This window comes from Carettochelys insculpta, chromosome 3 (genome assembly GCF_033958435.1).
Source record: "Carettochelys insculpta isolate YL-2023 chromosome 3, ASM3395843v1, whole genome shotgun sequence".
In the NCBI taxonomy this organism is placed as follows: Eukaryota; Metazoa; Chordata; order Testudines; family Carettochelyidae; genus Carettochelys; species Carettochelys insculpta.
The window spans coordinates 20,282,582-20,308,857 of NC_134139.1; the positions used below are offsets into that span (position 1 = coordinate 20,282,582).

General features: G+C 40.6%; 1 protein-coding gene across 3 annotated transcripts in view; it reads right to left on the reverse strand.

The window, feature by feature from the left end:
• Positions 1-312: 312 nt before the first annotated feature.
• C1D (C1D nuclear receptor corepressor) overlaps positions 313-26,276 on the reverse strand; it is a 31,698-nt gene continuing 5,734 nt past the window's right edge. For all 3 annotated transcript variants that reach the window (XM_074989438.1, XM_074989437.1, XM_074989439.1), the window contains 4 exons: positions 12,530-12,676; positions 10,629-10,695; positions 9,767-9,822; positions 313-7,288 (listed from right to left, as the gene is read on the reverse strand). In XM_074989438.1, coding sequence (XP_074845539.1) covers positions 7,112-7,288; positions 9,767-9,822; positions 10,629-10,695; positions 12,530-12,676 — 447 coding nt within the window. In that variant the 3' untranslated portion in view covers positions 313-7,111. The remainder of the gene's footprint in view (positions 7,289-9,766; positions 9,823-10,628; positions 10,696-12,529; positions 12,677-26,276) is intronic.

The following is a 26,276-nucleotide window of genomic DNA, read 5'->3' on the forward strand; positions in this document are numbered from 1 at the left end:
GCAGCAGTGCATTGTGGGACCCTATCCCAGAGTACCCTCAGCCCTGCATTCTGAGCCAGGAGCCAGGTGCAGCAGCATTGCCAGTTTCCCAGGTCCTGTAGCGTGGGGGACCTGGGAAACTGACAGCGCAGCAGCCCTCATCAGTTTCCCAGCTCCCACTAGTACAGTACAACCTCCATTTAAATGTGGGGGGGTAAGAGTTGTCTGTTCTTCCCAACAGTCCATTAAATTCGAGGGTTACTCCCCCTCCCTGCAGGCTCCCCCAGCCCCAGTCCCAACCCAACTTACCCCCCAAAAACAACCTCCCCAAAAAGCACCCCAAAACACTCCCCCCTTAAAAAAAAGGCCTTTCCAAAAAACACAAACCCCTGCCACTCACTGGCTCCGGTGAAAGAGCTGCTGGAGCCTGCTGGCTGGGGGGGCACCTGCAGGATGGGCACCTACCTATCAGCATCTGGAGCCACCTGGCCATGGTGTGCCTGGCAGACACGTGGTGGCTCTGACAAAGGAGATGGCAGCAGCAGAGGCTCCTCAGGCTGCAGCAGGTAAGTCCCTTAAATTTTGGGCTGGAGGGACTTTTACTGACCCGTTTAGCAGACTTCAGGAACAATGGGGAACGTTCATTGTTTGTAAAGTCCATTAAGTCAGGGTCCATAAAATCAAGGTTTTACTATAGTGGGGAGGTGGGAGCCAGGAGCAGCAGCGCTGTCAGTTTCTTGAGTCCCTGCAGCTTGGGAGCCCAGGAAACTGATAGTGCAGCAGCTCTGGTCAATTTCCCAGCTCCAGCTAATAGCGGGGAGCTGGGAGCAAGGTGCAGCGCATAGCTTTGTGGGATACATAGGGGACACTTGTGCAGGCCAATAAATTTGAATGAAAGACATGGTGCTTCCACCCTAGCCTTTATTCGACATTTTAAACTCAAGATTGACGCTAGACCCGTCTGTTAATATCAATATTTTGTTATCGATATCAGGGCTGACTAAATAGCGCTAATGAAATTTACAGTGAATGTTTTAATGTCAAGTTAACTCCTTTAAATTCGATTTTAGTTTGTAGTGTAGACACAGCAACGGTTGCAAAAAAAAATGAACCCCATTCTGGGACGTTTTAGCAGTGTCATAAGCAAGCCACAAGCAGTAACTATTCCACTTTATACTAAGCATTGTTAAAGCCTCAGTCAGTAATACCAGTTTTGGGCACTGCTCCTCAGGAAAGATGTGAATAAACTGCACAAAGCCCAGTGAAGGGCAACAAAAATTATTAACGGTTTGGAAAAATATGACCTATGAGCAAATATTGAAGAAAAAAAAGTTTGCTTACTTTGGAGAAAAGAAACCAAAGAAAGGAACATGATAGCAGTCTTCATATACACAAAGTTGTTAGAAGTTGATTAAAACTGTTCTCCTTAGCCACAAAGGATAGAATGAGATGTACTGGATTTATACTGCAGCAAGGGAGACCTAAGTTAGACAGTATAAAAAAAAAACACCTTCCTACTGTTAGGGTAATTAAGCACCAGTACAAACTGCTAAGGGAGATCTGAAATATCCATCATTGGATGGTTTTAAGAACAGGCTAAAAACTCTTCAGAGATGGGGCAGAGGATTGGATTAGATGACCTCTCAAGGTCTCTTCCAGGCCTATATTTCTATTATTCTAAATCATTAGTAAGTAATTGCTGTCAAGTGCTTAGCTAACCAACCCTGTTTTCCCAAAACTACTTCTCTCAGTTTGACTAGACAGCTGAAACTTTATGAAGCTTCTTCTGGGAACTACCACAAGCAAATTCTTTCCTCCCTCCTCTCTGTTCACATTGCTGCTATCCTGCTGTTTGTCCTCTGACTGAAAAGGACGCCTAGTTCCCTGTTACTTCTGAGGGAAGCTTGCACCAGGTAATTAAAAATTCTGTGCCAAAAACCTTAAAAGTTCTGCAATATTCTGGATATTTTGTCAAAATAACACAATATAATCCAGCCAGTTCCAATTATTTGTGGAATATAAAAATATCTGTCAGCAATATGTCCAGCAATATATACCAACCCCCCGCCACTTTTTTGACAAATAGCTCCCTTTGTAGGCATGTTAATATAGAATTTCAAGTAATTCATTTGTTACTACACAGAACCTTATTCCCTGCACCCCTCAGAAACAGTGCAAAAGCTTGAGGGCATCAGAGGTAACCTATGAGCTGAGGGACAGTGAATGAAGCTGGAGTGCTGTGGAGTGAGGGTAGGAGAAGAATGGAACAGTTTCTTTTGAGGGAAGTTGGGGGATAGTTATAGAGTTGGGGAATCTCCCCCATGCAGACCCTGGCTGATCTTAAGCCTTTTGCATTCAGTCAGGCACATCTACCCTGTCCTGGCACCCCATTCCCATGTGCCCTCCCTCCTTTGCCCTCATATGGCCTTGCATGCCCATTCCCATTCAGTCCCTGGCTCAATGGTGTTACCCCACTGGCCTGCACTCCAGTCTCCCACACTAACCATTCCAAACCCCAGTCAATGACACTTCCTCACACACACCCCAGAAGCCCTGTGTGCCCCACTCTGCCTTTTCTAACCTGGCTCTTGAAGCAGGGTGCAGTGATGAACTTCTATTTTGTGGGGAATTCAGTGCCACTGTGCATACAGATTTCTCTCCACAGCCCCATGACCCACCCCCCAAAAAATACATGCTGCCCAAGATATGCTGGATTTCTGCCTTTTGCCCACCAGTGGTGGCTTTGGGACCAGAACAAACAGCAGCTGGCTGTGTTCGTACTGCTGACAGCTCTGGTGCCACCAGTAACTTCTGGTTGGCCAGAGGCAGAACTCCCGCCGTTCTTGGGCAGAATGCATTTTCTAGAGAAAAAAACTGTGCACCAGTCATGAATTCTGCAGAGGCACAGTGGCAAGGAATTCCCCCACCAGTACTGCTATTGTACACAGGATGACTAGAGGTGAGAATTAAATAAACCGAACATTAATGCTCAACCCCTTTAAAGGCTATGTGCATTGTACCATAGGCCTGGATTCTGTGCTTCGAAATATTGGTCTGTCCCAGAAATCTGACCTCCTGCATGACTATCCCACACTTCTGCTGATAAAGTATATAGTCAATTTAGTAAGGGAGGCATCAGACACCAACAGGTGCTGAGCCTATGGTTGATGATGATAGTCAATTGCTTGGCCACAATTTGGTTTATGAAATATATTCAAGAATGCCCCCTACCACCTACCCCTCCCATTGAAAACCAATGTCAGTCAGGATTACACCTCCATAAGGGTCGGTTTACATAGCAAAGTTATTTAAAAATAACAGCCATTATTTCAAAATAACAATCCTAGCATCTACGCAAGACAACTACAAAACAGTGGTTGGCTTATTTCAAAATCGGAACAGCACCTAGCTATTTCAAAATAGGTGAAGCAGGGAATACAGCCTATTTCAAAATGAGCTGTAGCGCACCCAATGGCTCTAGTTTGAAATAGAATCTGTGTGTGTAGACTTTGTATTTCACAATAGCTAAGTACCATTTCAAAATGCAATTGTGTGCGTAGCAGCAATATTTCCAAATAAGCTATTTGAGAAGAGCTCTTCCAGAATAGCTTATTTTGAAATAAGGCTGCTGTGTAGACATACCCTAAAATAACAATTTCCAGGAAGCTGTCTTGTACACCATTGCTGCATTCAGCTTACAAAAAAGGTGTGCTCCCAAGTTACACATTTTAGCTAGGAATATTTATAGGGTGATTTTACAAATTCTGAACGTCTTTACCAGTCACTAAACTCCAATCCATCAGTTTTCCCCAGATTCTTAATGTCCTTTCTTATCTTTGTTTTAACTAGTGACATTTGAGGTACTGTCCAAGAAGGTTCATTCTCATCTTGTATCCAGTTAGAACATTCAGCTGTTTTGCCTTCTGACAAGTTTTTTATTTTCCAATACCAGAGCTGAACTTCACCTTTGTAAAGAATTATGCAATATTTAGCATAAGTGAACAGGATTATAAAAAGACATTGGCTAATTCAGCCATGTAGCTGCTAGAAATACAAGTTATTTTCATACTGTGCATTTAATGCAGATTCACATATGTGGTAACAATAGTACATACTGCTGAAATGATTTTATATACATATATAGTTAAACATGATTTTATACACAAAATCACATTCAGTATGTATTGATACCACAATATTAATCTGCATTAAGCACACCGTATTGGGTCTGAATTACTTATGTAAGTGCTGAATGGCCTGACTTAGCCATTGCTTGAATTAGTCATATAACTTCTAGAAATATATGTATAATACAACATTTTTATTGTGTGCTTAATGTAGATTAATATATGTGGCATCCATAATATGTTCTGACAGTGATTTTATACAGACACAGTAAAAAGATCTTTAGTATATACTACTGATGCCACATATTAATATGTATTAAGCACAGAATATCAGTATGTTGCATGCGTGTGTGTGTCTGTGTAGACACACACACAAATAGGCCCAGCATATACCGGTCAACACCTCTGGCCAAACTTACTTTTATATGTTCAGACCAACATTTCATCCTATAGCAAGTTCTGCACATGCTAAATCCTGCACCCACACAAAACCCTAGTGAAATCAATGGGTTCCTACAGCGTGGTCCACCCACACTGAGGACACTGCAGGACCAGGACTGAACAGGCCCTCAAAAAATAAAACAGATTTCCAAAGTGAGTAAATTTCCCCCTCACTCCCCAAAGCTATGACAAATAGCACAGACTACTTAGTTACATTAATCATTTTTAATTGTATTAGCCTAAATAAATTGTGGAAGCATTTTAAGATTAAAAATGCTACAAAGCTAAGCCCAAAGATGAGTCATACAACAACCTTCAGTTACACATAAACATACCTTTTCCTACAGATAATTGAGTGTCCTCCTTTTAGCCCTGATCCAGCAAACGCTTACACATCTTGAACACACATAACTCGTGTGACAATCCATGAGACTACTTGTGGCAGTAAAGTTAGGCCTGCGGATGAGCATTTGGAGGCGAAAAACTTTGTCCAAACTAATAGTAGCAGCTATCCCAGAAATCAGTGTACAAAGATATTTACATACTTAAGACTTTTTTATTCTTCATCACAACATTCACAGAACCATTTTCTAAAGATACAAAGCTACTGGCATTTGTGTTTAGCACACACACCAGGCCAGTTTATCAAAACATTTACCTTTAAAAAAATAATTTCTGAATAGTCAATGGTGATATAGCTTTAGTTACAGCAAGGATGAGCAAAGTGTGGAGGGCAAGAAATTTCATAAAGGGGGGTACAGCACAATCGGCTGCTGGGTCTCAGGCTCATCCATCTCATTACAAATGTTAAAATGTGTTACTGGTTTTATGTCTGTGTATTCACATTTATATAGCAATTAATAAGTTTCTACATTCTACACGTTTATTTTCTTACATGAGCCAAAAGGTTTTTGAGGTTGTTTTTTTGTATGAACATAACCAAAACTTTCCATCATCTTAATTACATTCAAAAGGTTGGGGGGCACCCTGGTAATCTCAGGGATAAAAAGTGGGGCCTGATGTAAAAGGGTTTACTCACCCCTAAGTTATAGCATCTCATTATCAGTTCAGACTATGAAAGCACATGGTGGTGTAATTACTTCCCATACAACAGCCAATAGCTTTCAATGATGTTACACAGAAATTCACCATATCAGCTCCAAATCAGTAATTCAGTACAATCTCATTCATTCACATTAGTAGGTGAGAGCCTTAATTCAAATTACAGGAAGTCAATCTCAGGTTGTTAGGATTGGTTCAGTTGGCCCAGTTCACAATTGCACTGTCATTTACACTAATGAAAACCAAGTGTAAAATGCTATCCACTCTGATTTGGTAAAATTTTACACTCACTTTGCCTCAGTTGGAGGCAACAACTCTGAAATTTACAACATGAGAGCAGACTCCTGTATGCCCAAGAAGCCCCCAGTTAAGTTTATGGACACTCTGCATGAATATTCCTAATGCCTGCCTGTACAATGCAAAGTTCAGGATTACAAAGTGCATGCCAACTGTAAATTAACCCAGTATGTTTGATACTGGGTTCTCCATTTGCAAGTAGGTAGAGACAATTCACTTAAATTCATCCTGCTAATGACACCAGCATTTCCACCTTTCAAATCAGAGCACAACTTACCCCAGGCAATCAACACAGCTGTCATATAAACATCAAACCTCCTTCTATCTCCCCCCTAAAAAAAAGTATTATTAATTTGTGAGCATGCACTGTACTGAAACATAAATTAATAGGGTCTCCTCAACAAATTCCCAACAAGTTAATATGCATGCTCCCTGAAAGAGTACAAATTAATCAAGTCATATCTGAAACACAGGGTATTTGTCCAGTATTGCAATACTTTTTCTATACAAGAGAATACTTTCCACACTCAGTAGCAAAGGAAAGAGCAAATAGTCACCTCTATTTCCACAATTCCCTATGGCTACTAAACTATCCATCTCTCTGTACCAGCACTAAGCACCCATCCATACTTTAAGGGCATGGAAACATTAAAAGACCACAAACAGCACTTAATTCAAGTTGAGACTGAAAAAGAGGCATCATATTTATTTACTGCAAAGGACATTATGCTCTACAATTTTAGCGTTACAAACCCAGATGTACTTGAAAACCAAAGGCTCCCATGTAAACAATACGCACAGATTAGATGTCCATTGTTTTGTGACTGTCAGAGATTAAATTTAGAAAATACAGTTCCAGTTTGAATTATCCAAAAATTATTAGAATCAGATGCAAATCATAAATTAGCACATTATAACAAAGAATTGGAAAAAATATTAGTTTGTTCTCATTTAAAAAGAGTCCAGATTTAAAGCTCATCTTCAAAAGGACCAACTTTTAGTTTCAGATATACATGTGCATTGATTTCAGTATAAACTGTGCAATCTGGGCCTACAGTTTACATCCTTACTAAGGATATATTTACCAAACTGTTGTTTTAATTCCTTATTTACGTGATGCAAAATATATACAAAACAGAATTTTAAAAAAATTGTACAGTTGTCTCCCGACCTCATAAACATATATAAAACCAAAAGGGAAACAGTTAATTCATTTTTCTCTTTTTTGCCTTAGCAGAAGTTTTTACTTTAGGCTCATTTTCAGGCGTGGGTTCCCATAATGCATTTCTTACAAATCTTGCTGCAGCTCCTTTATCCAGTTTGGATGCTTTTTTCTTGTCTGTTATTTCTTTGACCCTATTCATGTATGTTCTTATTCTCTCCTGCAAGATACCAAATAAAAAGCACACCTGCTATTATTCTATGAAGACAAATACCATTAAAATAAAGATCAGTGAGAACAAAGCATACAGAACATCATACATTCCCATAATACGCAGCAGAATAAAATACTTCCTCTCTGTTAAAACTCTAGTGGATTCTTTGTAGACTCAAGATTGACCTTTTAGCAGATTTTCTGCGACATGGTAATTGTACCGCAAATTGTATAAGGCCATCAGCAGTACAATATCAAATACCTTTATATATCAAGGCATATGTAAGGTATTCATTCCGGTAGTATTTTGTCTAACAGTATTACAAACTAAGGGTCTACTCTTCCAGTCTTTAAAGGTTATACTCCCACTGAAGATGACAGGAATTTTGCCCAAGTAAAGCCTGTAAAATTAAGTTGTATGTACATTATATAAATACAAAATATACAGCTGCTGAACTTCAAAACTCACTATTATCAAAATATTAATCTGACCAACCAAAAAAGCCTAATTGTTTAAAGAAACTCTCAGTTATTCTGTGATGTGTATTTTATACAAACACACACAGGAAAAGGAAGATCTTGTGGGATTCAGGAAATCTAGTTCAATTGCCAGCTCTCCCACAGATATCCCACAAGACCTTAGACAAACAGTGAACAAACAGCCCTTATGGAGCACTCTACATATTCCTTCCGTTATAGACATTACTTAAAAGATATATACTTTGTATACACAGCTAATGTATATATCAACATGCAGCATATGTGTCATTTACACACGGCCAACATTTTCTACCTTGCTTATCACCTCAATCACTGACGTGTTTTACAAGGGTAATGAGAACCCACATCCTAAAATGATCCCTGAAAATGCTAGTCAAAGTTCCCATGTAAAAGGTGTAGTTTTAACTGGTTAAGTTGTACAGGGCATAAATTTATGGTACACTGTAGTATTTCTCTAATATGATTGAGATTGCTAATCAGAACAGATGGGCAACCCTACACATATCAGCAAGGGAAAAAAAAGGAGTTGACAGAAACATCTCAACAAGGTGACAGAAGAAATGAATGCTGACAGCTGGAATTAGAGTTTCATTAATATCATTTGAATCCTTGTGTATTGCCTATAAGTACATGATGAACAGAGTTCTGAAAAACAAAACAAATGGTGGGAGACAGTGTCCAATTTCCCCTTCCACATGAGTGATAAAAACATCACATTACTCTTCGGTGAAAGAAACATTTACTCATTCACATCTTTATTTGTACAAAGAGACTAGAAGAAAAAGTAGAAGTAATCATTTTCAACTAAAGCCACCAGCAATTGTCAAGTAAATACCAATATATTACTTGCTTTGCATTTTTCTGCTGTATATTTTTAAAGAATACATTAAAATAGTGCAATGCCTTTGTGCAAATATAACGTAAAAGGGAACAGAAACTGAATCACCACAAAAAGACAGCAATCTGATATTTTTCCATGATCCACTATAGACTGTAAAATTCAAATTATAAACACAATGTGTTCTCTTGATATTCAGAATAGTCTTCTATATTTTTCAATCACAAGGAATTACCTTATGTAGAATTATCTTTCTATGTAGTCTAATAATATAAGTAAAAGATACTCATATAGCTCCAATATGATGTTACTTACATAGGCATTTCAAATGGCCTTAATTATTTCTTCTTTTTTAACATTAGTATTAGTATATTTCTATTTTTTTCTTCAAACTAAATGATTTGATTTTTAAAGTCAGCAGAATTTCTAAGATAGCAGAACCTATATACTATAGTCATGTATTTAAATGGCATAAAGACAAACCTAAAAGATTTATTATAGGTTGTAAATATGTCACTAATGCAGAATTACTGGACAGTACACATACAACTGGTGCCAAAAAAGCTTTTAGCTTTGTTGCTGAACTGGATTCTTTACTGCTGAGAAAATGAATTAATGGAAGAACTGGAAAAAGGCGGGGGGCTTCTTTCCCGTCTTTGCTAGTAAATCAACCACGGTATACTTTTAGTCATACAAGAGAAAGAAAAGCCAGAGTTGGAGATTAACATGATTCCAAGTATTTATAGGAAAAAACCACCGTACTGGAAGCTGTAAATTATTCTTAAGCATGTAACATTTTTTCATTCAGCAGATACAGAGAAAAACTGGTCTGCTTAGAATCCAATTCTCAAACAAAAGGTGGGAGAAAAGAATGACTCCATTTACTCTATTCTAGTTTTCTGGTTTTACCAGGCTTGACAACTTTGCTTTCCACAATACTACTGTTTTGAACTAGAGATATCATGACTTTCTTAATTTGGCAAGCTAAGCGGCTTATATCAACAGATATATAATGCCATACATACAATATAGCAGTGCATGGAGACTGAAATTATTTCTTCTAAAAGCAGATTTTAAACTATGTAATAATTATGTGCCCTGGGCAAGTTTGATTTTGCAATGAATTTTAACAGAAGGGAATCTTACCAACTCTTGTTTCACTGCATGTTCCTTTGGATTGATTCCTTGAGTGGCCAGGTATACTGCAAGAAGAAAATTTGTTTTCTTGAACATAAGGGCAGGAATGATCAAGGACCAAATCCTGTAGCAGACAATACACAGAGGAGTTGAAGTGTCTCCATGTGATCATTTGCAGGATTAGCACCTACTGGCTCTGTTCAAATATCCAATTAAAAACTATTCTATAATCAAGTACTCCAATTCAAATCTAATATGGTTAACTGAAAAGGACAGAAGAAGCCGCCAAAACCCCCCAACATTCTCATTTACATATCTGTTGCTAGTCTATGTACCTATAGTAAACTCCTTCATATCTGGCATTCTTTTATCCAAAACCCTCAAATGGCCAGCATTTTAACCATAAATACGTTTTATTTACATTTTCCATAAGTACACTATAGGGAACATACATACAAACAAATACAGTAAATACAGAATAAGTTTACAGTGTACAGTACTACTGCAGGTAAATAAAGTACTGTGCATCCATTTTTGTTTGTTTCTTAACATCTAATCTTATTTTTCTTGTGTGTTATGCACTGCTAGGTACACCTCTCTATTCTCCAGAATATTTGAATATCTGGCAACCTCCCGGTCCCAGGGCTGCTGGATACGAGTTTACTGTACCAATTTTACTCTAGAATTCCATCATCACTTACCCTTATTTAAGGGCAGTAGTGAACCTGAGTTCTTAGACTAATAAAGAATATTGCATAGATATCTGACTACAGAATCTGGTTATTTAAAATTTGTCATCATCAGAAAAAAAGTGTTGAAATGAACACGACAATCTCCGGTCATGGAGGGTATAAAGTGGAAGCATACTTACCCCAAAACATTGAATTTAATGCATATGCAGAAACCAAATCCAGTTTTGCTTGTTCAAGAGGGTCCAACTATAAAAAAAATAAACAACATTAAAAATGCACACAACCATTTGCAGCTGCATTGTTCTTAACTAAGAGGAACAGCAGCTTTCGGTAATATACACACTATATTCCATATGGTTCTGTTACAAATATATTCAGTGGTGCATGATTTTGTAATCAACTGTACTTGAACATGCTGTTGATACAGGCGATCTACCCACAAGAACTTTTATCATACAAACTTGAGTTGGAAACTATCTTTAAGAGGCTTATCTGCACACAAAAATTGCACTGTTCTAAATTTACCAGGACAACTGAAGAAACATAGCGCTTTATATCAGGATGGCTTATTTCCGTAAGGGAAGGAAAATAAGCTATACTAGTATAAAGTACCTTTATATTGATATAACTAGGGGTTGTACTAATTTAATTTCGCTACAGAAATCACACCTCATAATGCAAACAGTTATATCGGACAAAAAGCCTTGTGTAGACCATGCCTAAATCATCCAAGTCTCTCTCTCTGCAGGATTGTTCCTCACCTCTTACCCAGTCTAATATTCAATACCAGAGGCAAATGAAGGGGCTAGTTGCCGATAGGTCCTGGGCACCTGCTATGCCTAGCTCGGACAATAAAGCTCACGTTTCATCACTAGGATTTTTCTCAATCTCCCTGGCCCCAAAATAAAACAGCACAGAACTTTAGAATGCAAGAAAGTTACTAAAATCCATTTGAAATTGTAATGGAAGGTTACTGTGCCACACACAATTAAATGAACATGAACACTGTGCACATTCGAGGCATGTTGAACACTTCAGGCTGCACAACCAAGGAAGAAGAAATGGAAAATGAGATTTATTTTTTGACTGTCAAACTCAATTTATTGTTTTAGTCGTATAGGATTTCCAGGAACTCTGATAACATCATTGCACAGACTACTAATGCTAAGCTAGATACTATCAAAAGACCACTGTTGCCAGGACTGATTTCTTCACAATTTATTCACATTAGGAATCCTTAAAGGATGAGCTAATTACCTGGTGTATAAGTTTTTTTACCCTAAAGAAAGACATTACAAACTGAGTTTTAAACGTTCCAAGTATATATAGGTACCTGTATGAAATCCTCTGCCAGTACACCTTGCACTGAATCTCCATGCAGGAAAAAAAACGTTTTGTTTTCTAAACTACCGTAGATCTGCTTTTGATAGTGCTAGAAGGGACAGTCAAATGCACCAAGAATTAGGGCTGGGTCTACACAGAGCTCTGCTCAGCGCTGCTGCCGACAGAGCTATGCAAAGTGAGCTTCTCAGGACTGCAAATAATTGCTTATTTGCATAGTCCTGAACCTCATTACCATAGCCACATGAGAGTTTGGTGCTGATGGAAGTGGGTGCTGGCACTGCACAGGCTGTGTGGATGTGCCTCTGCCAGCTAAATTCCCCTCTGTCTCTAGTCCTCTATGCCTGATTTAGCTGGTAGAGGCAAGTCCACCTGGTCTCTATAGAACCAGCACCCCCTTCTGTCGGCACCGAACTCTCACATGGCTGTGGTAATGAGCTTTGGGAGTACGCAAATAAGCAGCATTTGCAATCCCGAGAAGCTCATTTTGCATAGCTCTGCTGGCAGCACCACTGAGCAGAGCTCCATGTAGACCCAGACAAAGTTTTGTATAGCTAGACTGCTTGGAATCAAAAGTTCAAATTCCAGGGTCAACTCATCCTTTCATTCCGCCTAAATATATACAAATTGTCTGCACAGTGCCTACCACAGTTGGGCCCCAAGCCTTGAGGGGGTTCCAAAGTGCTAATGTAATAAAAAGCAACAACAGTAAAGGTGGGTCGCGGGGCCCATTCTTTACCTTTTGAAGAAGCTCACTCCTAGGGACAGACACCATAGTCTTCAACATCTCATCCACAGCACCAAGAGACTTTTCAAATGCTGACAAGTAATCATGAATTTCATGTGGGTACTCTTCCCCACCATTATCTTCCTGGGCCACCTCCATCTACAAAGAAACAATTACTATTCTCAACAAACACTTAGCGAGAGCAGAACTGTATCTTAAAATATGGGGGGGAAGAAATAAGCTTATGAACTAGTCAATTAGCAGGTGCGTAGCCCATTAGTTCACTGCAGAGGTAACATCAACAATTATACATACTAATCATATGGCACTTTCAACCATCTGCCCCTTATCACTGATGCAAGCAAAACAGTTTCTTACTGGCACCGAGGTTGTGGTGGGAGAGACACCAACTAAGGAGGGTGGCGATCCTCCATGTGACTGCATCCCTGTGCGATCCCCCATGTGACTACATCCCGGCCCCCAGTACAGTGCCTCGCACTTTCATCCTCCCCCTCCCATATTACCATGGGGAGGGGGCCAGGGATGGTACAACAGCCGGAGGAGCTGCAATGAGGCGAGTTGGTGCTGGTGCTGCCGCCACAAGAGGAGCGCCCGCACTGGCTCCCTGATGCGGAGGAGGTGGGGGCAAGGTGGACCCCCCCAAAAAATCTACTAGTCCAGGCCCCCAGGAGAGTTAATCTGGCCCTGGCATATAAAACCTGAGCCTTGGTGCCCCCCTCTTTGCGGCTGGAGCTTGAGATAAGTCTCTTTTTTCCTGCTTCTCAGCTGGGGGCCACGTCTGTGAGGGTTCCCCTCTGCCTTCTCACTTGAGGCCCAGGCCAGTGAGGGGTTTTCTTCTTTTCACTTATGTTTGGCCCCCAGCTGTTTTTTTTTTCTGTGGGTCAAGCCCCCGACGCACAAGATTCCCCACCCTGATGTATCAGTTAGAAATGCCTTTCTGGTACAACATAAAGAGCTGCACAGGCCGACTTGCACTGCTGCCTTTAATACAGTATGGAAAAGCATGAAGGGCCACCATGAATATCACTGGTTTAATATCACACCTTTACACCATACCAAATATTTGGCTCCACGGTCCATGTGACAATGGAAAGAATTAATCTTCCTGTTTAAAAAAGAAAGGTATCCTATTAACCATTTTGTAGGTAGAGAGTAAAGAGCTACGCTAACACCACCTCGTCCTGCACAGCTGCTGGGCTGTATGAACTATTTTGCAAAAGGGAAGCAGGAGCACCACCTGTAGCTGCACTTCCTTTCATATGGGCCTTCTGTGGCATTTTTGATCCTGCACAGAGGGAAGCACAGAGACAATGAAATCACCAAAGCTAGTCAGAAAAATTTTCATCCAGTTTTTCCTCAGAAAAGCTATTTCAACTAAACTGAGATTTTTCATTAAACTATCAAAACAAAAAGCAGTCATGTAGCACTTTAAAGACTAGCAACATAGTTTATTAGGTGAGCTTTCGTGGGACAGACCCACTTGGTCTGAAGAAGTGGGTCTGTCCCACGAAAGCTCACCTAATAAACTATTTTGCTAGTCTTTAAAGTGCTACTTGACTGCTTTTTGTTTTGATAGTGTATAGACTAGCACGGCTTCCTCTCTGTTACTATTCATTAAACTATATCATTGTGAAAAATACTGACTGGAAAAAAAGACACTGAAGGGAAAAGACTGCATTTTGGAAATTTTGTATTTTGGAAAAAGTTGAGTTTTAGTTTTGTTTCAAATTTTTGTTTTGAATTTTATTCTAATCACTTTCTCCTCCCCATTTTTATTGTTGTAATGCACGGTATGTAAAATCTGAAGCTAAATTCCAAAATTCAAAACCAAATGTTGAGTTTCCCATGTCTTTTTTCAAAAGCAACATTTTTTTAAATTTGCTTCTCTTTCCAATTTGGAATGAAAAACTTTGAAATATCAAAATTTCCCACCAAAAACAGAAATTCCAAGTTTTCACCAGCTATAATCATCACTGAAAGTATGTTCTCCCAAAATGTCTTATTCATGGACAATTGTTATAATGCATTAGACCCAGTTAAGCTTGTCTGTGCACCTTAATTCAGTCCTCTTGTGAATATGTTTTATGACAGTCATTAATTACATGATCACATATTATCCTCCACAGCACGCCTCCTCATTCAGTTAATTGAATGGACGGTGCTCAAGTAATGATTTGTTTTGTTTTCTGTTCAGTCTTTTCAACACTGGTGTTATCCCTTTCTTACTGAACACTATTCAAAATCACTGATAACAGAATTATTAATTTCCTCTCTGCATTTTCTGTGGGGTTCATCACTCTAGTATCCAAGCGCTTCACAAATATTTATTAACGTATTTTCACAACCCATGAGAGATGAGAGTTATTATTACAGATGGGGATTGAGGTACACAGAGATTAAGGTCAACATTTTCATTACTTTTGGATGCCCCATCTGATACACCCAAACCTCATCATTTCAGAGGTCTTACCAGATCTCAAAGGCTCAAATTAAGCACCCAGACAATAAGGCACATGCTATTAGGAGCTGTGAATCCCCAAACTACAAGCAAGTCTGTTTTAAGTGACCTGCTTAGCATCAGATAGGAACTCTGACAGAGGGAGGGATAAAATCCAGTTCTGAAGGTCAGCATTCCACTGTCTTCGCCATGATGCCATCTTTTTAGTTCCATCAGTCTCCTGCCTCATTTATTACACACCTTCCAACTGGATGAAGCAGGGGGTTCCACAAACAATTTCCTTCACTACACAACTCAGCATCATCCCCAGAGCAGCTTTGTAACATGCTGTTGTCTTGGTCTACCTTAAAAGGATGTCAGACTGACATTTTGAAGGCTCATGTCTTGGACCCATAGGGTTACGTTTTGCCAGAAATTGGGAGTACTATACAACCATTGCACCTTACATATGACTGGGCACTAAATTCATACCACTAATCTTTCTATGGCGACATACTCTGGAACTCTGAAATTTGTCCCAGCTAGTGAAGAATCCCTAGCCTTCTGAGGAAGCTCAACCACTGTCAGGGCTGTTATTTTGCGGCTCCCTTCTTTGTGTATAGGACAATAGCTGAAACAAGGTGATCTGAAAATAGTAATCGTGTATTACAACTAAAAATGATCGGGGGGAAACAAAACAGTGCAAAATGCAATAAGCAGTTATGCAATGACAGAGGCGTTTTTGAGGTTTGTCTCCCAGTGTGTGCTGGTCATGCCAATGAGCCCGGCTACCTATCCTCTGGGGCACTCCACTCCCCTGTCCTACTGGGCCAGAAAGTCTGGTCTTCCCCCAGCCAATGTACAGAGTTGGGGTAACAGTTTTGCCTCCTCCCCACTGCAGATCAACATATGCTGAACCAACTCAGCTCAGGAGGGCTCAGCTATAAGGTCATTGACAGCATTCAGGAACACCCCCACCCAAAACCCCAAATAAATCCACCTTCCTCTGTAAAAAAGTTTTACACTGAAAAAGCTCATGAGGTCAGCCCCTTTTATCAGTGAAAGAGATATGCACAGTGGTCACACCCCTACCCCCACCCCCAATAATTATTTACACTAGGCTTGATAATAAAAACACTTTTGTTTGTTAAATATAAAAAGTAGGATTTACAAGACCAAGTGAAAAGAGACAAAGTTACTAAGCCAAAAATAAAACAACACACTCCAGATAATCCTAATACACTAAGAAACTTTTATATGCAAATTCTTACTCTAATAGTAGCTCTGACCATCTCTTTCACAAGGTAGGCAGCCTCCTAACTTGGGCCCAATCCTTTCCCTTGTTTAGTATTAGATGTTTCCAGCAAGCATCTGGGGTGGCAAGAGGGGTCTCCTGGCATCAGGCAACTAACCTCATTGTTTGCTTTCCCACCTTTTATATCCCTTTTGTCCAAGATAGAAATTATTTGTGTTCCATTCAAGCTTCCCTCACCTTGAGTGGAAAAGATACAAAATGGGTTCCAGCAGCAGGTAGCCTGGCCACATGTTCTGCCATAACCAACCACAATCCAGACTTGCAGGTAAAACAAAACTGTTCACAGATTGCTACATTGAGCACTGGGCCATTAAGTATCCACAGTATCAGTAATGGCCCCATTAGCACACTTAGAATTGTAAACAAATCTACATTTCACATTTCTAACTTCATATATAAGAATGATACATGCACAAAAGTAGAATATACACATTCAGCAGATTATTACTTTAAAAAACACTTGTTACATGATGCATTTTGCCTAACACATCTTTGAGTTATGCATATTTATATGCCAATTTTCTTAAAGCAGTGGGCCATGACAAATTATAAACAAATGATACTCTCAGACAAACATGATAAGAAGAGGATTTTGAGGTGGGAAGGGGTTGAAGGAAGGGAATATTTTTAGAAAAACTGTTTTCTTGAAAATAATACTGGCCATGTCAGTTTGAAAAAACATATTTTATAAGTGTGATCTATGAACAACCCACGAAGTCAGCAGAAAAACCTAGATAACAGCAAACAGCTGTGAAGTCTCTGCAGCTTGTTTTAGGGGAAACAGTTGATCTTCCCCTTTTCAGCAGAGCGTGATTTATAAGGGAGTGGTTTCTTTTTATTCATTAAGTACTACTGGACTCACACGGGAAGAAGTTTGGGGTTGTATTCTAATCAAATTCTACCCACAATCCCAGTTACGTAGCAGTATGTTTCTGCTAAAATGATCAACCATGAAATAGTTAAAGTTAATACAAGAACTGTCATCTGCAGTCTTCAGAATTATAACCCCACTGAGATGAATGATGGCCATTCACACTTCTCAGGTCTCTCTCAGGTCACAGTCATGATATTGAGCTAATCCTAAAATGTTTAAGCCCCCCTATGTATAATACATGATTACAGGGCGTTTAGGTCAACTGCAAGGCTCCCAGGAGAGAGCAAGGCTACATGCGCACAGAATTGTTCACAGAAAGACAAAGTATCAAATATCTATATGCAGTAAAATTTGTGTTTATTTTGTCCTGGTCTCTCCTATTTAATTAAGTTATAGCGAACATGGGTGACAACCTGCAAAGGAAGGGAAGATTATTAATCTGGTGCAGGAACTATGGTTCTCTGAAATATTTCCCCGTGACTACTCCACTTCAAGTATGTGCATGTCTCTAGAACTCTGACTGAATATTCACCTTTGGCAAGGTCCACTTGGTCCATGCATGTGTTCTGTGCAACGTTGTGCTGCTCACCTAGGACCTATAGACTTGCATGGGCAAACAGCCCTCTCCTTTTCTATCCAAATGTCCATCAAAGAACTCTCCAAAATAGAGAGGAAGAGGGACAGGTAGCGGAGCAGTCTGAGAGACACATTTCAAAGAAAGACAGCTACTGCACAAGACAAGTAACTTCTTTTCATTTATAAATACTCCTTACAGGACTCCACTTTATGTGGCTCCTAACCAGTTTCCCGACAGCTCTGGAACAGAGTACAAGATCAAAGAAAGTACACATTGACCAATGCACAGTGTTTAGAAATGTATGTGCTCTGGCTCATGTAGTAGCTCTGAGTACATCAGACACTGGCATGTTCTTGAATAATGCTCTGGAAGTTCCCTGTGATCTAGCCTTTGGGAAGGCAGAACACTCAGTGCATTGTGGCAAGAAACATGATACACCTAGAGATTCACCTTGAAAGTCTCTGTTTAGAGAGTATGAACCCTTTGAATCTTTCTGCACTGGTACACAGCCTAGGTAATTTTTAAAATTGCTTGGTCAAAACTAGATAAAAGGTACAGTAGGGCACGTGCCTCAGACAAGCAGAACAGGGTTAAAAGCAGCCTTGTAGGACACAGCAGTGCTGAACAGAGTCAGCTCCAGACTGATGAGTGCCCGACTGAGGCTCTGATGCAAAGGCGGAGAAGGTGCTGGGGTTACATGGAAGTGGCCCAAGGAAAGAGACAGGGGAAGTCAGAAGTGATGTAACATGTGGCTGTTGACTATGGGGTCCCTGGATTGGGATCCAGTGGAGTGGGTGGGCCTGGATCTTTCCTTACTTGCCCCTGAGGATAGCGGCTAGGCCAGAGACTGCGGTTTGCTACCACTGCAAGTGGCTAGACTGAGAACTGTTGAGTCCCCTGGAAGGATGTAGAGAACTAAGTGGAGCATCACTGGGGGCTGTGTCCAGAAGAGGATTCTGCAGTCCATGGAGCAACATGGTTCCCAGAGGTGGATGGTGGTAAGTCAGGTGCCCCATCGCAAAAGGCCAGTGACCACTATGCACTGGTCAAATTTGTACGGTCTTTCATCTTGGACTCCCTCCAGGACTCCACTACCTAACTCTGCTTTGGATGGTGGTGAGAGTGATGACATCCATCATCATAAAAGTACACTGGTGAACCAAGAGCTAATTCACAGAACAGTGAGCAGAAGGTGCTGCAGTAGTGCACGAGGATCACCGTTACAAAGGGCCAGTGCCCATCTCCCATCTAAAGTACAAAAGGTCTCAAACGGAGCTGTGTGTTTTAGTGAAAAATAATGGTATACGTGGAGTAGAGAGCAGGTCTGGGCAGGAGGGGGTTGCAGAAATGGGGCTGCAGGATGAGTGAGCAGAGGGTTCGGGGGGTATGAGCTGGAGGAAGGTGCAGGACTGGAGAGAGGGTCTGGGCAGGGGGCTGTAGGAATAGGGAGCGAAGGAGAAGCAGGCTCGGGTGGTGTGCTTGAGCTGGAAGAGGTGCAGGAGTGGGATGGTGGTCAGGGCAGGGTTGTCTTATCTGGCACAGCTCCCCTGCCATTCCCAGGCACTGCTCCCCTTCCTGCTGCTATAATTGGCCAGAGTGGTGGGGAAAAATCCTCCAGACAGCACTGCACTGCCATTCCCCCAGCTGAGAGAGGGAGAGTGGCAGAGGAGGGGCTTCTTGCCCTCAACCCAGCACAGCCTGTGGTCCAGATCCAGCCCGTAGCTTGCCTGGATCCTCCCCCCCATACCCACCACCACAAAGCAGACCAGATTCGGGGGGTGGTAAGGGAAGGACCAAGCTGTGGGGGCCAGATCCAGGCAAGCTGCAGACCAGATCAAGACTGCAGGTGAGGGTTCCCCTCCCCAATTCAAGGTGTGGCTATAAAGAGACATTTTCCTTAAAAAAATATATAGTATAAATGGTGGGCAGTCATCAAAGCCTCAATCTCCCCAAGCCTCTGGTCTACCGTAACTGCTACTAGAAAAACCATCTTCACAGATAAGTAATATGAGGAGCAAGTTGCCCCAAGTTCAAACAGAAGTACTCAGGTATTCAGTATTAAGCTCCATGAGGTATTTGAGATTCATGGAGAAAGATCCTAAACCTGGAGATAGAGATTCCCTAACCCCTTATTAAATCTTGAAAAAGTGTTCTAGTGGGGAACAAAATGCTGATCTTGTGGTCAGATGAATCTTAACAGAGTTAATTGACTTGATTTAAACCCCTATACTCCAAGTGGAGCAAAGGCCATCTATAAGTCTCCACTTCACTCTGTTTCAAGACAACACTTACAGCTGACTCCAGTATTACCCCAGTTGTTGTCCTTAAATCTCAGTAGATCTTCTCCACGTTGTCCGAGTTCTTCCTCTTTTGCATTTTCCTTGCAGGTTCCATCTGAGAGCTTGATGGAGTATGCTGGATAACGGTTTTCTGAGAGTGCAGCCTTGCCATTGCCGCTTTTTTCTCTTGATTTGAATGTCAAGTGGTTCTTGTCCTGCTCTGTTCCAATGCTACTCATTTGTCACAAAGTCTTGCAATTTGATTCGAAGAACGCACCTCAGGCGTTTATGAACATATGTAGCTTGTGATTTGAAGACTTTGGTGTGCCAGGTCTTGTATCCATACAAGAGCACTGTATTGATGATTCACAGTTTCGTCTTCACAGATATTATCTGTGAACGCCATATGACATGAAGAGGGATAACCTTGATTTTTTTCAAATCCAGCAGGTAATCCAAGATGACCACTCAGGCACAAGGTATGAATGGATGATTTCTGAACATAAGTAATTTGACTTTACTTCCTTCTATTGTTTCGTAATACTTGTTAAAACCTATGACTCGGCAGAAATATAATCCCCTGCACCAACTAGGAGCCATGAACAAGGGTGGAAGATCTGCATTCTGGGAGAGGAGGTCAGGGATGTTCAGAAGCTAGAATACTGGTTGGACACACAGGTGGAGCAGGTAAGAATACCAAGTCTATCTCAGCTAGATCAGTACTCTTTCACCTTGTTCAACACTCTTAGTATTAGCAGCACTGGAAAAAATACAGAGAGACAGTCCTTTGTTGAGGGGAGAGAGAGAGAGAGAGAGAGAGGTATACTCCCCAAAGAATGGGGACCAAGGCCACCCTCATGAACAGAATAGGAGGCGCTTCTTGCTGCCGAATGTGACAAATAGGTTATTTTGTGCAAGTCTACTGTTAGACTATCCCTTGAGAAATCTGAGTCCAACTCCAATTCATATCTATGGGAGAAGTGCCAGCTAAGCTTATTGTCTGGGACATTCTGGGTTTCAGGAAGGTAAATGGCTGAGATCTGCATCGATGGCCTATACACCTGTTCCATAAATTTGTGGCTTTGTTTCATGGGGAGGGACATCTTGCTCCTCCCTCTTAACTGACACAGAACATGAAAGCCACATTGTTTCATGATCCAGAAATATTTGCTGTTGAAATGCAGTAATGCTTGTCTCAGTTCCTAACTGCACTGAGTTCCAAAATGCTGATATGAAGACCAGCTTCCAGAGATGTCTGCCATGAATTATGAGCATATAGAGGTATCCTTCACCCTAATAATGATGCGTTTGTTGTCACTGTTACTGATGGAGCTGAGCAGATAAAAGCAACACCAGTATAGTGACTAAAGGTACACCTACACTTACCATAGAAGATCGACCGCTCCAGGTCAATCTTCCGGGATGCCATTTCATGCAGGTGAGAAACAGCATGTTCCAGGGTCAATGTCAACTCCAGAACTTCTTTTGAGCCACATGCTATTAAGGAAGGTTGTCAGGAGGAACACTCCCATTGACCTTCTGCCATAAAGACAGACACGGAAGTCAACAGCTGCAAAGTCAATTTTTGGTATGCAACTGGTGTACCAAAAATTGTGCAGCTGCCATTGACCTTCCAGATAAGTGCAGATGCCGCCTAAGCTGATTTTTGCACCAGTCTAGGGAGTAATTCATCTGGAGGAGAACCACATCATATTTGTCCAAACTGTCTCTGGTCGAAGAACAGATCAATCTGAACCAGCTCTGAAGGCAGCAAACGTGTAGGACTGCATGCTCAATCTAGAAGATGTAAGCTGCTATCTGATTCAGCAGCTGTAAATAGTGCCTTACTGTAGTTAAGGTCCTCCCTTAAATTGTCCCAAGCAGAACTGCTGAAGTTATAAATTGTCTGTGGGAAGGAAGGCCTTGGCTGCCAACATATCCAAGTATGCCCTTATGAACTGTATTTTCTACTACAGTGGCCAATATTGATTTTTTTTTTTTAACTTTTAGTTGGAGACTCAATGCCTGAAAAGAAGAAAGCGCTGTCTGGGTGGAAGTCAGTACTAATTCACAAGCTCAGTCCTTGAGTAGTCCATCATTGAGATACAGGAAGACTAAATTCAATTCTTGATGAAGGTCAGCAGCAACTATCTTTAGAATTTGAGCCTATCCTTGGGGCTGAAGAGAGATTGAAGAGAAGGACTCAATACTGAAAATGATTCCAGCTCATGGTAAAAAGTAGGTTATTTTCTGTGTGGGAGATGTATCTCTACATGAAAATATTACAGCTACCAAACAATTAAAATCATTTAAAAACTGTGATTAATAGTATTGTTAAATAATAATAGACTGCCATTTATTTAAATATATGGATGCTTTCTATATTTTCAAATATTGATTTAAATTACAACAGAATATAAAGTGAACAGTGCTCACTTGATATTTTTATTACAAGTATTGGCACTGTGAAAACAGTGCACCCACCCCTCGTTTAAAGAGCACTTTACTTATGAGTACTCACGAAAACAAGGGACACGTATACCCACCTATGTTCACTACATGAGTGAACCTCCCTCGCTAATATGAGCGAGCCACAGAGTCCCTGGCCGGGAAGTAGGGAGATCCGCAACCCTCGCAGCAGCCCCAAACTGCCCCCAGCCTTAGAACCCCCCTGCAGCCCCAAACTTCCCTCAGTCTTAGACCCACCCCCAACTTCCCTAAACCACACCCAGCCTTAAATTCCCTCCCCTCGCCTCATCGCAGCCCTAAATAGCCCCAGCCTTAGACACTCCTCCTGCCCTCGCAGCCTCTTCGCTGGGGCTGCTAGGATGGGTGGCTCCCCCAGCCCTCCTGCTCTCAGTAGGTAACAGTTGTTAAAACCAATTAACTCAACTGTTAAGCCGTCAGCACCTAGGCATAAGGTAATTGCTATCTCTAGTGATAGATATCTGCCTGAGGCAGCAGTGTTAAAAAACTGCCCACCTGGCGACCTTTAACAAATATAATGGTGTCCCATGTTTGGGTGCTGACCCATAGGCTGGGAATCCCTGCTCTGCATACATACGCTACATTCTAGTTCTGGTGCCGAACTATTAAAATCCATCAGAAAAGTACCTAAACTCAACTCACTTATGTCAAGTTACAAGCACTTGGAACAAAGCAGAGACCTTTACATGTATTTTAATGGGAATTTATGTCGCTCTTGTGAGTTTTCGCCTACGAGCAGAAATTTGGGAAAAAATTGTGCTCATATAGTGAGGGATGAGCGTATTTTTTAATTCAGCTAATTCAAGTATGGTAAGACAATTCCCAACATGAAACTTGGGCTTACAAATGTAGAATTAAATGCAAAAGTAACTGTTTAAAACAATGTGAAATGTTAGATCTTAAGAGTCCACTCAGTCCTACTTCTTTCTTAGCTAATTGCTCAGACAAACAAGTTTGCTGACAATTGCAGGAGATAATGAGGCTCTCTTTTTGTTTATTGTGGCACCTGAAAGTGAGAACACACATTCACATGGCACTGTTGCAGCTAGCGTTACAAGATAATCCCATGCCAAAACGCACTAGAGTCATATGTCTCCTCCTGCTTCAACCACCATTCCAGAGGACATGTGTACATGCTGATGATTTGCTTGATAATCCAAAGCAGTGTGAACCAATGCATGTTTATTTGCATTATTTGCAGATGCCACCAGCAGGTTTATTTTCTTTTTTGGTGGGTCAGGTTCTAGTGTTTCTGAATCAAAGCACTGCTATTTTAAGACTCCTGAAAGCATGCTCCACACCTCATTCCTTTCAAAGTTTGGAAGGCACTTCAGATTCTTACACCTCAAACTGGTACACTCTTTGTGTTTTGTCAAATCTGTTGTGACAGTATTCTTAAAACAAATGTGTGCCGAGTCATCATCTGATACTACTAGAGCATGAAATATATGACAGAATGTGGGTAAAACCAAGCCTGAGACATACAATTCTCCCTCACCCCCAAGAGTTCAGTCACAAATTTAATTAATCCATTTTTTTAAAGGAGCAGCATCAGCTTGCAAACATGTCTTCTGGACGTGGGGTAGGGATACCAAAGCATAATTGAGCATACAAATGTTTAGCATATCAATACCCTGTAAGGCTGGCTACAAAAGTGCCATGCAACATCATCATCCATTTTTTGACCCTTCCTTTTTTCCCCCACCCTCCTTCCCTCTACTTTTCAGGGACCTCTCTTACGAGACTATAAGTTAAGAAGACCACACCATTCATTCACTCACTTCAAATGGTCCCATCTTCTCGGGGAGAAAAGATGTTTTAATACCAAAAAAGCATACCGGCTGGAGACCAAGCTTTGATATGAGATGACTGAACAAATTCATAGAAGTCTCAGGATGGAGATGGATTAAAACTGGCTAGGCTTGTATTACTGCATGTGCTGTAGGTAAACTACCTGTACTAAAGCAGTACTAATACATACTTTTCCATATCCCAATCTAGAACAAAAAAACAGAAGACAGGAAGATGAAAAGAACAAAAATATATATTTTTCCTAGAGCTACTATCTCACATATTAAAAATTGTGTGACCTATTATACTATGAAGTCCTACAGTTTAGTTGGCCTTGTAAATCTACACAGAGGAAAACTGCATAAAATCAAATTTAACCACACATTACAACAAAGCTGCATATTAACACTTGCACAGTACTCTCCACTGACAGAAGTATGCTTCCCCCACCTCAACATGGGAAGGGATTTGTTGAACTTGCATTTTTTCTGATCATTGCAACAGGAACTTACCAGTTCCTACTCCTGCTGTTTGGGGACCTCTCTCCTTTCATTAGTGTTCAGTGTAACTAATCTCTAAGCAGGATATGTTACAGAGCTGGCACATGTCAACAATAAGGCCACAGTTATGCTTAAATGCTTCTGATAACATTAAATACACAAGAAACTTACTCTACTCTACAAAACATACAACTGCACAACACTTTCTTTTTTAAAGGACTGTGCTTGGGGGTGTGGTGGTGTTGGCCAAAATCAACATGCAAGACTGCATGTTCACACTTACAGGATAGATGACGCCAAAGAGGAAATAAGAGTTAACTGATATATCCACATATCTAGGGGAATCCTGTCCTCCTCAAGCCTTACATCTCAGTTAAATTACAAACATAATTACCTCAAAAGTTCAAAATGCACAGCCACTTAGAACAAGCAGCAACCTATCACAGACTTGATTATTTCCTGTCCTAAATGTTTGCTGCATAGGTTTGAGTGTTGGATTTGCTAACTTTTCATCCTTTCCCCCCACCCCCTTTCTTTGCTAGTTAAGCACAGCAATCCCATTTTCCAAAATGCTATAGGGCCAATAATGCATACAGTTAAATGAGGAACTAGATAACTTGGAGCAGTGTTTCCTCAAACTATTTTTGTAAAGCACCCCATTTTAAAAAACATTGTAAGTACCCCAAGACTTCTCTCGCATACCCTGATGGGTACCTGTACCACCAGTTGAGAAATATGGTATAATCTGAGAAACAAGATAATCTGAGGCCTTGAAATAAATGTCTTTCAACCTGTCCAGATTACTGTACCTTTTTCAGGAGTCATATTTGTTTTGCACATCACCAAATTTCACCTCACTTAAAAACTACTTACTAAAATGTACAAAAACACCACAGAAGACTACTATTACTACTGAGAACTTGCTGACTTTGTACCATCTTATCAAATAAATGAATTGGGATAGAAATATTATACTTACATTTCAGCATAAGGCATATGAAGCAGTAGAAACAAGTCAGTGTCTGAATGATTTTTTAGATTGTAGTGACTTTGCTCAGTTTTACAACATGCTACATGAAAACACTAGCAAATACCTAGATGAGTTGATGTACCCCTTGGAAGAACTCAATGAACCCCGAAGGGTACATGTACGTCTGGTTGAGAAACAAACTATTGGGAAAGCAATTCATATGGAGAGCTTAGGGTGGGGTGGAGAAAAAGATTAATAAAACAGTCTTTACAATTTCCTTCTAAATTTCTTTCCTTACTCATGAAGCAAATCACGAATAAATCAAAAAAACCCTAATTAATGAGAAATTAATGTTTTAACAAAAATCTAAATAAATGTGTATGAAACTACATAATTGCTTAAATAAAGGTGGCTGTGTATATATACGGCTCACCTGCTTAAACAGCAAAAGAATACAAAATTTAGTGTGAAGGCTGTCTTAATCTGCAAATCAACATGTTTGTATGGT